This window comes from Jaculus jaculus, chromosome 14 (genome assembly GCF_020740685.1).
Source record: "Jaculus jaculus isolate mJacJac1 chromosome 14, mJacJac1.mat.Y.cur, whole genome shotgun sequence".
Taxonomy (NCBI): Eukaryota; Metazoa; Chordata; class Mammalia; order Rodentia; family Dipodidae; genus Jaculus; species Jaculus jaculus.
The window spans coordinates 1,617,151-1,629,610 of record NC_059115.1 but is presented as its reverse complement, the minus strand read 5'-3'; the positions used below and the strand labels follow the sequence as shown (position 1 = coordinate 1,629,610).

At 55.7% G+C, this 12,460-nt stretch overlaps 1 protein-coding gene across 4 annotated transcripts in view; it reads left to right on the top strand.

Annotated features, from left to right (window-relative positions):
- Positions 1-3,366, top strand: part of Coq8b (coenzyme Q8B) — a 31,938-nt gene extending 28,572 nt beyond the window's left edge. For 3 of the 4 annotated variants that reach the window (XM_045134385.1, XM_045134383.1, XM_045134384.1), the window contains exons 14-15: positions 1,857-1,943; positions 2,656-3,366. In XM_045134385.1, the coding sequence (XP_044990320.1) occupies positions 1,857-1,943; positions 2,656-2,958 (390 nt within the window). In that variant the 3' untranslated portion in view covers positions 2,959-3,366. The remainder of the gene's footprint in view (positions 1-1,856; positions 1,944-2,655) is intronic. The other variant, XM_045134386.1, reaches the window with a different exon arrangement.
- Positions 3,367-12,460: the final 9,094 nt, after the last annotated feature.

Below are 12,460 nucleotides of genomic sequence, written 5' to 3'. Positions count from 1 at the left end.
CAAAATCCAGTGGGAGAGACGGACAGGCACCCTCCCACAGCCTCAGACTCCATGAATCATGTCCTTGTCCAGCTGTCTTCGGCCCGGGAGCACCAGGACACTTTCTTCTGTGTTGTCTCACTGTGGTGGCTTCCAAGCAGGCAGCCCTGCATTCCCAGCGAGTGGCAGAACTTCCAGGCTCGGGAACAGTCTGGAGAGGGACTCACAGCGGGGGCAGAGTGAGGGGTGGGGGCACGTCTGTTGAGACTGAGAATAAGGGAATGAGAAAGGAGGTGGATCCAGGACCAAAGGTTTCCTTCCTTTTCTCTTAGTATTATTTCCTTTGTATTTAAAAAAATTTTTTAATTTTTTCTTTTTCCTGCAGTAGGGTCTCACTCTAGCTCAGGGTGGCCCCGAACTCACAATGATCCTCCTACCTCTGCCTCCCGAGTGCTGGGATTAAAGGCATGCGTCACCATACCCGGCTAAATATTTTTAGCTTTTGATTAATTTATTAGAGAGAATGCACGCACCAGGGCCTCTAGCCACTGAAAATGAACTCTAGATGCATGTGCCACCTTGTGCATCTCGCTCATGTGGGATCTGGGGAATTGAACCTTGATCCTTAGGATTCACAGGCAAGCTTAACTGCTAAGCCATCTCTCTAGCCCTCTTTTTTTTAAAAAAATTTTTTTTTGTTTGAAAGAGAGATAAACAGAAGTGGTAGGGGAGAGAGAGAGAGAGAATGGGCATACCAGGGCTTCCAGCCACTGCAAATGAACTCCAGACCCATGTGCCCCTTATGCATCTGGCTTATGTGGGTTCTGGGGAATTGAACCTGGGGTCCTTTGGCTTTGCAGGCAAAAGCCTTAACCACTAAGCCATCTCTCCAGCCCTCTTTTTTAAATATTTATTAATGAGAGGGGTTTAGAGGCAGAGAGAGAGAATGGGTGCACCAGCCATTGGAAATGAACTCCAGATGCACACAGGCCCCACTCTGTGCATCTGGCTTACATGGGTCCTGGGGAATCAAATTGAGTTCTTTCTGCAAGAAGGCGCCTTAACCACTAAGCCATCTCTCTAACCCTTTCTTTCTTTTCATAATTATGTGTTTGCAAAGAGAGGGAGAGAGAGCATATATGGGCGTGTTAGAGCCTCCTGCCACTGCAAAGGAACTTGCGTGTGCCACTTTGTGTATCTGGCTTTATTTGGGTACTGGGGAATCGAACCCAGGCTGGCAAACTTTGCAAGCAAGCACTTTAACCAATGTGCCATCTTGCCAGTCTCTCCCCCCCAACCCTTTTTGCCTCTTTCTTTGAGATAGTTGCCCTTATTTAGTCTAGGCTGGCTTGGCCTCCTGTGTGCTGGTATTATAGGCAAACTCAGGGCAAGTTTTTCCCTTTTCTCTGGAACCTCCCTTAAAGCCTGCCCCCCCAAATATATATATATATAATATTTACATTTACATTTATATAATTTCTTTGACAGAGGGAGAGAGAGAGAATGGGCCCAACAGGGCCTCCAGCCACTGCAAACAAACTCCAGATACGCGTGCCCCCTTGTGCATCTGGCTTACATGGGTCCTGGAGAATTGAACCTGGGTCCTTTGGCTTTGCAGGCAAACACCTTAACAGCTAATAATTTATATAACACTATATATATATATATATATATTGAGCACAGTGGTGCACACCTTTAATCCCAGCACTTGGGAGGCAGAAGTAGGAGGATCGCCATGAGTTCAAGGCCACCCTGAGACTACATAGTGAATTCCAGGTCAGCCTAGGCTACAGCGAGACCCTGCCTCAAACACACACACATATGTGTGTCCAGGAACCTCCCTTCCTTTCCTTCCATTGCCTTTGTTCTACCCCCAGGTGGTGAAGGCAGCAGCTGATGGAGACAGAGACCGAGTCTTACAGAAATCCCGCGACCTCAAATTCCTCACTGGCTTTGAAACCAAGGTTGGTTGTCACTGGGCTGAAGGGTGTGTTTTTCCTTTAGGGGCTGGTGTCTTTTGGGGAGTGACAAGGAGGGAGCTGCCTAACTCTACCCGGGAAAGGAGAAGCTGTACATCTGTCCCATGTCAGGCATTGCTAGGGGCAAGGTGGTCTATACTGAGGGCCTCGGGTCCATCTGATCACTGCAGAACCCTTGGAAAAAGGATCTGCATGTCTGTTCTCAGGGGGCATTGCTAGTGGGTACCGGGGTTGAGAGTGAAGAATTGCTTGTCAGTAGGAAGCCAGAGCGGGTTGTTTACCTGAGGGTCTGCTAGGAGGTTTGGAGGAGTGATATCTACTTATCCTCAGGGGAGTTGAGGACTTTCTACACTTAGGAGCCAATGGGGATGGAACCCAGAGCTTTATGCATACAAGGGGTGCTCAACTATTGAGCCACGCCCCCAGCCCCTCACTGTGGACTCTAGACAAGTGCTGTACCTCTGAGCCACGCCCCCAGCCCCTCACTGTGGATTCTAGACAAGTGCTGTACCTCTGAGCCAGGCCCCCAGCCCCTCACTGTGGGTCCTAGACTAGTGCTCTACCTCTGAGCCACGCCCCCAGCCCCTCCCTCACTGTGGACTCTAGACAAGTGCTCTTGCTGACCAGTGCTGCTTGTCTTGTGGAGCAAGCTGGGACATTATGTCCGTTTGGGTGCATGTGCTGTCCCTACCCCTAGGCATTCTCTGACGCTCACGTGGAGGCAGTGATGATCCTGGGGGAGCCCTTTGCAGCTCCAGGCCCCTACGACTTCGGGCTGGGGGACACTGCCCGCCGCATCCAGGGCCTCATCCCAGTGCTGCTTCGCCACCGGCTGCGACCCCCACCCGAGGAGACCTACGCCCTCCACCGCAAGCTGGCAGGGGCTTTTTTGGCTTGTGCCCACCTCCACGCCCAAATCGCCTGCCGGGATCTCTTCCAGGACACCTACCACCACTACTGGGCCAGTCGCCAAGCTCAGCCACTGCCGGCTGCCACCTGATCCGAGGGACCTCCCTGGGGACCCCACCCGGTGACAGCCTTCATCTGGTGATTTCGGTCCCACAGCGAGTGATGCGTCCCCTGCTGTGGATGCTCCCCTCTCTCCTCCCCCTGTCCCTCCTGGTCCTGGTCAGAAAGGCCTTACAGCCTTGGGGCCTGGTAACCCCGGGACTGGGGAGTTCCCCACAGCGCAGCTCCTCCCCACTTCAAAGTGGGCATCCCTGAAAGCCAGCTAGCTGCCTCGCCTCCGGAGGACTGCCCGGAGGACTGCCCCTGCGCCTCCCAGGATCCCGCGGTGACGGGAGGTGATGGTGGGCGGGGCAGCTGTCACCTCGCACGCTCCTCCACCAGCTGCCGTCTTCCTGGGATCCAGCCTCTGGGAAGGGGAGGGGTGCGGGTGGGTGCCGAATTCTCCTTCCAAATAAAAGCGTGCCACCCCTTCCCCCAGCTCTTTCTCTCTACGCCGACGGGAAAGAGGAGGAGGAGGAGGAGCTGCCCGGCGCCTCCAGGTGCAGATGGCCAGACCCACCACCCCGTTGTCTAAAAGCCCCGGCCCTGCCTGGGCCATCTGTTGCCGGGAACCTCCTCCTCCTCCTCTGTCCCCCCAACCCCACCCACCCGTGCTGACCACCTGCTCCCAAGGGCTGTGGCAGCTGAGAAGTGCCCCTGCCACATTGGGCTCCCAGATCCAGACTCCTTCCCTTCCCTCCCCCGGCTCCAGGGAACCGCTCCTTGGCTAATGGGCCACCACGTCCCTTACTAACTGATCTGCCAAACCCACAGTGTGGGGGTGGAGGGAGGTGGTGGAAGGGGGGGCGCAGAAGCAGCCAGAACTGGGACCCGGTCCCAGGCTGGTGTGTCACCTCCCCTCCGCAGCCAGACCCATGCTGCTCCAAGACGCCGGGGTCCGTTCCTCTCCCCTCCCCTTCTCCCGGCCAGAAAGTGCCTCGTCACGGCGTCCGCCCGCCCCCGCCCCCGCCCCCGCCCCGCCGAGCAGGGGCGATGGAGGGGACATGGGGGTGATCTGAGCACGGGGAACCTCCGGGCGCCTCCCGGAGCAGCCCTGCGGGATGCGGGTCCGCGGGGGGCCCGAGCCGCCGCAGGACTCAGCCAGGGTGCACCCCGTCTGGCCCGCACCCCGGGGCCAGGCCGAGGGCCGGGGCGGGGTCTGCGGGCCGGTGGGCGGGGCCTCATTTGCATGCCCATCCGGCGGCGGGCCGAGGGGCGGGGCGCTCCCTCCGCCCCCGGAGCGGAATCCTCCCGGGGAGCCGAGCTGGCTCGGGCGCGTGCATCCCGCACCATCCCCCGGCCGCGGGCCCGGGCCGCGTCACACCGAGCCTCGGCCGCCGTCACAGCAGCACGGGCAGCGGGCGGCCCCCGTCGGCGGGCCGGGGCCGCGGGAGGCGGGGGCGCCGGGGCCCTGGATGTCCCGCAGCGCGGCGAGCGGCGGCGTGAGTCGGGGCGGTGGGGCCGCTGATGTGGCGGAGGGTGGGAGACGGCCCGGATGGAGAGAAGATGCCGAGGCCGGGGAGGGTGGTCCTGGATGTGGCGCGGTGGGGGGGGGGGGTGTGCTTCCATCCACCAAGCCAAAGCCTGTGCGAGAAGGGCTGGGCGGGGGGGGGGGGGGCTCAGGCCCAGACCATCTTCATGCCAAGGCCCTGGGAATAGGGAGCTTGAAACACTGGACCCCCCCCCCACCCCACCACCACCATCGCGACTGAGCTACCTCAATTCTAGGTTACAACTCCCTCGGCAAGGTTTTGGGGAACAGGATCCCGGGACACAAACCCTCCTTATCAAACCAAGGCCTTTCTGAGTTTTCTGTCACAGGGCTTCTCTGAGCCCAGAGCCCTAGGCAGGGTCTTGAAGATGGGAATCCCTGGGCACCCCACCAAGGCCTTGGGGGAGGGGGATTCCAAGCAGAGTCTACACCCAGGCCTCACGGGCACCCTAGACCTAGCCTCCTGCCCCCCCACCCCCAAGCCCTTGGGCCACATCCCAGGCAGATCCCCTTCTCAAAACAAGGTCCCAGGGCCTGCGACTCCACCCCAGCCTGAATAAAATAAGCAGAATTTGAAGCATTTCCCTACCAACCTCCTCTCCCCGGCACACGCACGCACGCACACACACACACACACACACACACACACACACACACATACATCCCGGGCTTTGGTCAAGGGGGTCTCGGGGCATGGGTCCCCTAGGCCACCCCCTTTGTCCCCAGGGCTGCCCAGCTGTCCAAGAGAGGCCCCACCCGCAGACAATGCGCAGCTCCCCCCATCCCCCCACCACCAGACCTCGACCCCTAAGACTCCAGGATTCAGCTGTAGCTGGGGGGCGGATCCCCAGGGAGCAAACCTGTCCACAGTGGGCTTTGTGTGTGGTCCCTGGTTGTGTGAACGTGGGGGGGGGTGGTCGCCGGAGGGAGCAAAGGATGAGGTGGTTAGAAGTGTGACCCCGTGTTTGCGTGAGAGTGGCTGGATGTGTGGCGTGTGTGAGTGTGAATGACAACTGCTCACTGTGCGGAACCCTGCACTGTTTGGTCTGTTTGGGTGTGAGTGTGGTTGTGACTGTGCAGTTGTGTCTTTTGTGACCCTTTGGCATATGACAGCATCTATGTTGAGTCTGGGGTTGGGCGCACGCGTGTGTGTGTGTGTGTGTGTGTGTGTGACTGACCGAAGATGTGGGTGGAGTTGTGATGGTGTGCAAGTGAAGTTGTGACCGTGACTCCCTGGCCATGTGTGGAAGGATGTTGTGCTTGCGTCTGTCTGTAACCCTATCTAGCCCAGTGACATCGAGCATTCTCTGCAAGGCTGTGAGTGAGTGGCTGCCGTTGAAGCTGCAGCCATGTCTGTGTGTGGAACTGGGGTTGTATGAGCGACTTCCTGCCCAGCTGGGTGTGGGTGCGTGCGGCACGGAGTGCCTGTGTGTGGACAGTCTCGTGTGGTGTGTGTGGTCCGGGGCAGGAATTTTACTTGGCGTCTGAAACCTTGGCCGTTAAGAAGGGTCCATCCTATGTGATTTAAGCTAAGGGTGTTGGCTGTTTGCCACCAGGTGTCTGGTTGTGTCTTGGCTGTGAGGCCCTAGGGGACTCTGTATGCTGACGTTTGTGTCCTTGTCTGTGAAAGTGTATACGGCCATAGCTGTGTGGCCGTGAGTGTGTGTGTGTGTGTGTGTGTTGGACTATCTGTGGCTTAGCTGGTGTGATTTGGTGGTGAGGTGACTGGGCAGCACCCTGACCATGCCCTGTGGATCCATCTGGGACCACGTTTTCTGTGAAAAGCCAGGTACAAGTGCCGTGCATAGACCACTGTACTTCTGTGCACACACCCAATGGTGTCCTTGCTCTGTGGGAAATGGATGCGTGTGCCAGGTTTCTGTGTGTGTGATGTTATGAGGGTAGGTGGAGCTATGACAGCATGCATCTGTCCACGTGGGGCTGTGATTGTATGAGGCCACTCTGCAATGAGAGTCTGCCTGAAGAGAGGCTGTTCCTCCGTGATGGTGTGTATGGGATGCCAACCGGACCGGTGACGGATGGCTGGGTAACGTGGTCGCCAATGCTGTGTGACCGGATCGAACGCACAACCGTTTCCAGGATATACGTGGCTGCCTGAGGGTGGCTGCTCTCAGAGACAGTTGTCGGTGGATGGCCGCATGCTGTGCCTCACACGTGTATGTGCCTGTGCTCTTCCGTTGCTTGGAATAATATCCATCACTGACCACAGTCGTGTGGCTGTGTGCAGAGGACCATGATACAAGAGTGGCTGCCTAGAGGGCTATGTCACAGATATTGTGGTCCAGTGGGGCGTGGTGGCGCACGCCTTTAATCCCAGCATTCGGGAGGCAGAGGTAGGAGGGATCGCTGTGAGTTCGAGGCCACCCTGAGACTCCATAGTGAATTCCAGGTCAGCCTGAGCTAGAGTGAGACCTTACCTCGAAAAACCAAAATAATAATAATAATAATAATAAAAATAAAAAAAAATAAAGTCCTTACGGAGCTGTGGCCATGTTGGTGCTCATGAGACCAAATGTGCACGCCGCTATCAGCAGTGGGGAGATCAGTATGACAAGCGTGTGCGGCTGGGATTGCGTTGTTGTGTGACAGCGGGCTTACGGGCGTGCTTTAGCCTGGGGAGGCCTGTGACGTGGGTTTTTGGGGTGGGTGTCTGAAACACAACGGTCACGGGGTGTGGTCACCCCGGCGGCTGCGCCTGGCTCCGCTCTTTGTGCGTGGCTTATGGGCATGTGAGCGGGGCCTAGGTGGGCGCGGGCATGTCAGGTGTGGACAGCTGTCTGGAGCAGGGCTGTGTGTGCACGTGACCGGACGCTTGGTGGCAGCCGTCTGTGGCCATGCCTGCCCGCGTGTGTGAGCGTCCCCCTGTGCAGCAGTCACCTCGCGAGCCTGGCTTTACGCGGGTGCCGGGGAATCAAACCCGGGGCCATCAGGCTTCGCCAGCGAGCCGTCTCCCCACCTCTCCTCATGGACAACTGTGAGATGATGCCCGTGTGGAACTGAGCATGCCGAGCTGTGACCTGTTGCTAGGGACCGTGTGTCCGTGTGTAGCCCCGGACATGTGCCTAGAGGGCAAAGTCACTGTCCTCACAGTGTCCCCTTAGGTACTAAGGACCCACATCAGTGACCCCCCCCCAACACACCTACTCCTTCCTGGGCCCTTAGAACCAGGTGGCTGGTCTCCCTGGTAACAGTTGCTATGACTACCAGAGTTCGCACCAGAGTCTGAGATTGAGGGGGTTGGCTGAAGTCCAAAGGGGTGAGGTAGGGGGGGACTAAACCCCATCCCAAACAAACATCTCACCTTCTCCTTTCCTTGGGCAGGGCGGACCCAGGAGGCCTGAGCAGCGCTTGCCCCCAGCCCCCTGTGGGGCCCTGGGGCCCCCCGAAACCTTCAGGACGGAGTCAGGTGAGTGGCCGGCTTGGGGAAGATTGCGCTGGGTGGCGCATGGGTCTGGGTCACTTGAGCGGAGTAGCTGTCATCACTGACACATGGGCTTCATTGAGCCCATGAGTGAGTACCCATGCACACCCTGGCACGCTCACTGACCTTACTCATGATCTCGAGCACACGCCAGCCCCGGTGTGTACAGGGTCACACTTAGACCCTCACCCATCCTTCCACGTGCGGTTGACCTGGAGTTCACTGTGTAGTCCCAGGGTGGTCTCAAACTCATGGCGATCCTCCTCCCTCTGCCTCCCAAGTTCTGGGAATAAAGACGTGCACCACCATGCCTGGCTCACGACCCTAACCTTTACCCTAACCCTATTTTATTTTTGTTTAATTTGTTTTTATTTATTTGAGAGAGTGAGAGAGGGAAAAGGGCAGACACACACACACACACACACACAGAGGGAGAGAATGGGCATGCCAAGGCCTCTAACCACTGCAAATGAACTCTAAAAACAAGTAGATGTGCATGGACAGTCAGTCTCCCACCCAACATGTAGAGCACCACACTGTTATAGAGAATAGCTATGCTGTTATAAACAGATACAGCCTCATGAACTACACCCTGGACTCTGCTGTCCAAAACAGCAACACCTCCTTTTCTGGTTTTTCAAGGTAGGGTCTCACTCTGGCCTAGGCTGACATGGAATTCACTATGTAGTCTCAGGGTGGCCTCAAACTCACGACAATCCTCCTACCTGTGTCTCCCGAGTGCTGGAATTAAAGGTGTGCGCCACCACGCCCAGCTGACACCTCTTTTTAAAATTAAAAAAACCCATATATATATATTTTTTTATTTTGTTTTAATTTGAGAGAGAGAGAATGGGCATACCAGGACATCCAGCCACTGCAAATGAACTCCAGATGCATGCGCCATGTGCATCTGGCTTTCGTGGGTCTGAGTCCTTTGGCTTTGCAGGCAAGCACCTTAACTGCTAAGCCATCTCTCCAGCACCCCCCCCCCACCACCTCTTTTTGTCTGTTTGTTTTTTCGTGGTAGAGTCTCACTCTAGCTCAGGCTGACCAGGAATCCAGTATGTAGTCTCAAGGTGTTCTCGAACTCACGGTGCTCCTCATACCTCTGCCTGCCAAGTGCTGGAATTAAAGGCATGCACCACATGCCTAGGCTACTACTTCTTTTTTAAACATGTTTGTTGGGGAGAGAATGAGCATGCCAGGGCTTCATGCTATTGCAAATGAAGTCCAGATGCATGTTCCACTTGTGCATCTGCCTTTATGTGGGCACTGGGAATCAAATCCCATCTGGAAAGCTTCACAAGCTAGTGCCTTTTTAAAAAATATTTTTATTTTTATTTATTTATTTGTTGTATTATTATTATTATTATTTTGGTTTTTCAAGGTAGGTTCTCACTGTGGCCCAGGCTGACCTGGAATTCACTATGGAGTCTCAGTGTGGCCTTGAACTCAACGGAGATCCTCTTACCTCTGCCTCCCAAGTGCTGGATCCATGGTGAGGGGCTGGGGGCGTGGCTCAGTGGTAGAGCACTTGTCTAGAATCCACAAGAAAGAGGGACACAGAGAGAGAGAGAGAATGGGTGTGCCAGGCCCTCCAGCCACTGCAAACAAACTCCAGATGCGTGTGCCCCCTTATGCATCTGGCTAACATGGGTCCTGGAGAATTGAACCTGGGTCCTTTAGCTTTGTAGGCAAGTGCCTTAACCGCTAATCCATCCTTCCAGCCCCCACCCTTTTTTTTTTTTTTTTTTCGAAGTAGGGTCTCACTCTAGCCCTGGCTGACCAGGAATTCACCATGTTGTCTCAGGTTGGCCTCGAACTCACAGTGATCCTCCTACCTCTGCCTCCGGAGTGCTGGGATTAAAGGCGTGTGCCATCACTCCCAGCTCTCCCAGCCCCCCACCTTTTTTTTTTTTTTTTTGGATTTTTTTTTTTTCCTTCTGTTTCTGAATCTCTTTTGCTTAACTCTGGAATGTCACTGACCGGAACTGCCAGTCCCGTGTCCTGTCACCCCAAACTCCGTAGCTCCATTCCCATGTCATCTGACCGCATACTCCTTGATCCCCATACCTCCCGACCTCTGCCCTTGACTTACACGGCCGTCCTTGGTCGCTAGACGAGGCAGGCGCCATGAACAAGCTACGGCAGAGTCTGCGGCGGAGGAAGCCCGCGTATGTGCCCGAGGCATCGCGCCCGCACCAGTGGCACGCGGACGAGGACGCGGTGCGCCAAGGCACGTGCAGCTTTCCAGTGCGGGTGAGTGGGCTGCGGGAGGCGGAGGGCAGGGCCGCACGTCTTGGGCCTCTGCTGGGCCCGGGGCACGGGGCAAAGACCACCAAAGGGGACTGGGGACATGGCTTAGCGGTTAAGGCCCTTGCCTGCAAAGCCAAAGGAACCAGGTTCATTCGATTCCCAGTACACACGTGAAGCCAGGTGCACAAGGCAGCTGGAGGCCCTGGTGAGCCTCTTCTCTCTCTCTCTCCCTCTCTCTCTCTCTCTCTCTCTGTGTGTCTTTCTCTTTCTCTCTCTGCCTCTTTCTCTCCCTCAAATAAATTTTTTTTTTATTAATGAGAAAAAGAACCAGAGAAAGTAAGACAGAGGGAGAGAGAGAGAGAGAATGGATGCTCCAGTACTTTTAGCCTCTGCAAACAAACTGCAGGTGCATGCACCACCTTTGTGCATCTGGGTTTACATTGGCACGGGGAATTGAACCTGGGTCCTTTGGTTTTGCAGGCAAAGGCCTTAACCACTAAGTCATCTCTCCAGCCCAAGGGAAAAGGAAAAGAAAAAAATATATATAGATAGATATAAACCACCTAAAGCCTCATAGTATGAGTTGAGTTATATGCTATGAGTTGATATTTTCAAAAAGCTGGGGTCGTGGTTCAGCAATAGAGCACTTGTCTAGAATCCACAGTGAGGGGCTGGGGGCGTGGCTCAGGGGTAGAGCACTTGTCTAGAGTCCACAGTGAGGGGCTGGGGGCGTGGCTCAGAGGTAGAGCACTTGTCCAGAGTCCACAGTGAGGGGCTGGGGGCGAGGCTCAGGGGTAGAGCACTTGTCTAGATCCACAGTGAGGGGCTGGGGGCGTGGCTCAGAGGTAGAGCACTTGTCTAGATCCACAGTGAGGGGCTGGGGGCGTGGCTCAGGGGTAGAGCACTTGTCTAGAGTCCACAGTGAGTGGCTGGGGGCGTGGCTCAGAGGTAGAGCACTTGTCTAGAATCCACAGTGAGGGGCTGGGGGCGTGGCTCAGAGGTAGAGCACTTGTCTAGAATCCACAGTGAGGGGCTGGGGGCGTGGCTCAGAGGTAGAGCACTTGTCTAGAATCCACAGTGAGGGGCTGGGGGCGTGGTTCAGAGGTAGAGCACTTGTCCAGAGTCCACAGTGAGGGGCTGGGGGCGTGGCTCAGAGGTAGAGCACTTGTCTAGAATCCACAGTGAGGGGCTGGGGGCGTGGCTCAGAGGTAGAGCACTTGTCCAGAGTCCACAGTGAGGGGCTGGGGGCGTGGCTCAGAGGTAGAGCACTTGTCTAGGATCCACAGTGAGGGGCTGGGGGCGAGGCTCAGAGGTAGAGCACTTGTCTAGAGTCCACAGTGAGGGGCTGGGGGCGTGGATCAGAGGTAGAGCACTTGTCTAGATCCACAGTGAGGGGCTGGGGGCGTGGCTCAGAGGTAGAGCACTTGTCTAGAGTCCACAGTGAGGGGCTGGGGGCGTGGCTCAGAGGTAGAGCACTTGTCTAGAGTCCACAGTGAGGGGCTGGGGCGTGGCTCAGAGGTAGAGCACTTGTCTAGAATCCACAGTGAGGGGCTGGGGGCGTGGCTCAGGAGGGCACTAGTTTGACACCTACAGGTCGTTAACTTCCATAGTTAGCCAGATGTAGGTAGGCAGGGTCTTACTGTAGCCCACGCTGACCTGGAATTTGCTAAGTTGTCCCAGGGTGGCCTTGAAGTCACAGTGATTCTCCTACCTCTGTTTCCAGAGTGCTCCACCATGCCAGGCCCCTGTTTGTTTTTTGTTTTGTTTTGTTTTGTTTTCCCTCTTTGGTTTTTTGAGGCCAGGTCTCACTGTAGCCCTAGCTGACCTAGAACTCACTCTGTATCGCTGCCTGGACTTGAACTGAAGGTTATCCTCCTACCTCAGGTTCCCAAGTGCTAGAATTAAAGGCTTGAGCCACAAGCCTGACTTAAAAAAAAATTTTATTTATTTATTTGAGAGAGAGACAGAAAGAATGGGTGCGCCAGGGCCTCCAGCCACTGCAAATTAATTCCAGATATGTGGCACCACCTTTTGCATCTGGCTCATGTGGGTACCAGGGAATAAAACCTGGGTCCTTTGGCTTTGCTTAACAGCCAAGCCATCTCTCTCCAGCCTCTGACTTATTTTTGACTTTTTTTTAAAATTTTTTTTTCTCTTCTTCTTCTTCTTTTAATGAGAGATAGGCAGAGAGTGAATTAGCATGCTAGGGCCTCCAGCCACTGCAAATGAGCTCCAGATGCATGCGTCACCTTGTGCAGCTGGCTTACCTGGGTCCTGGGGAATCAAACCTGGGTCCTTCAGCTT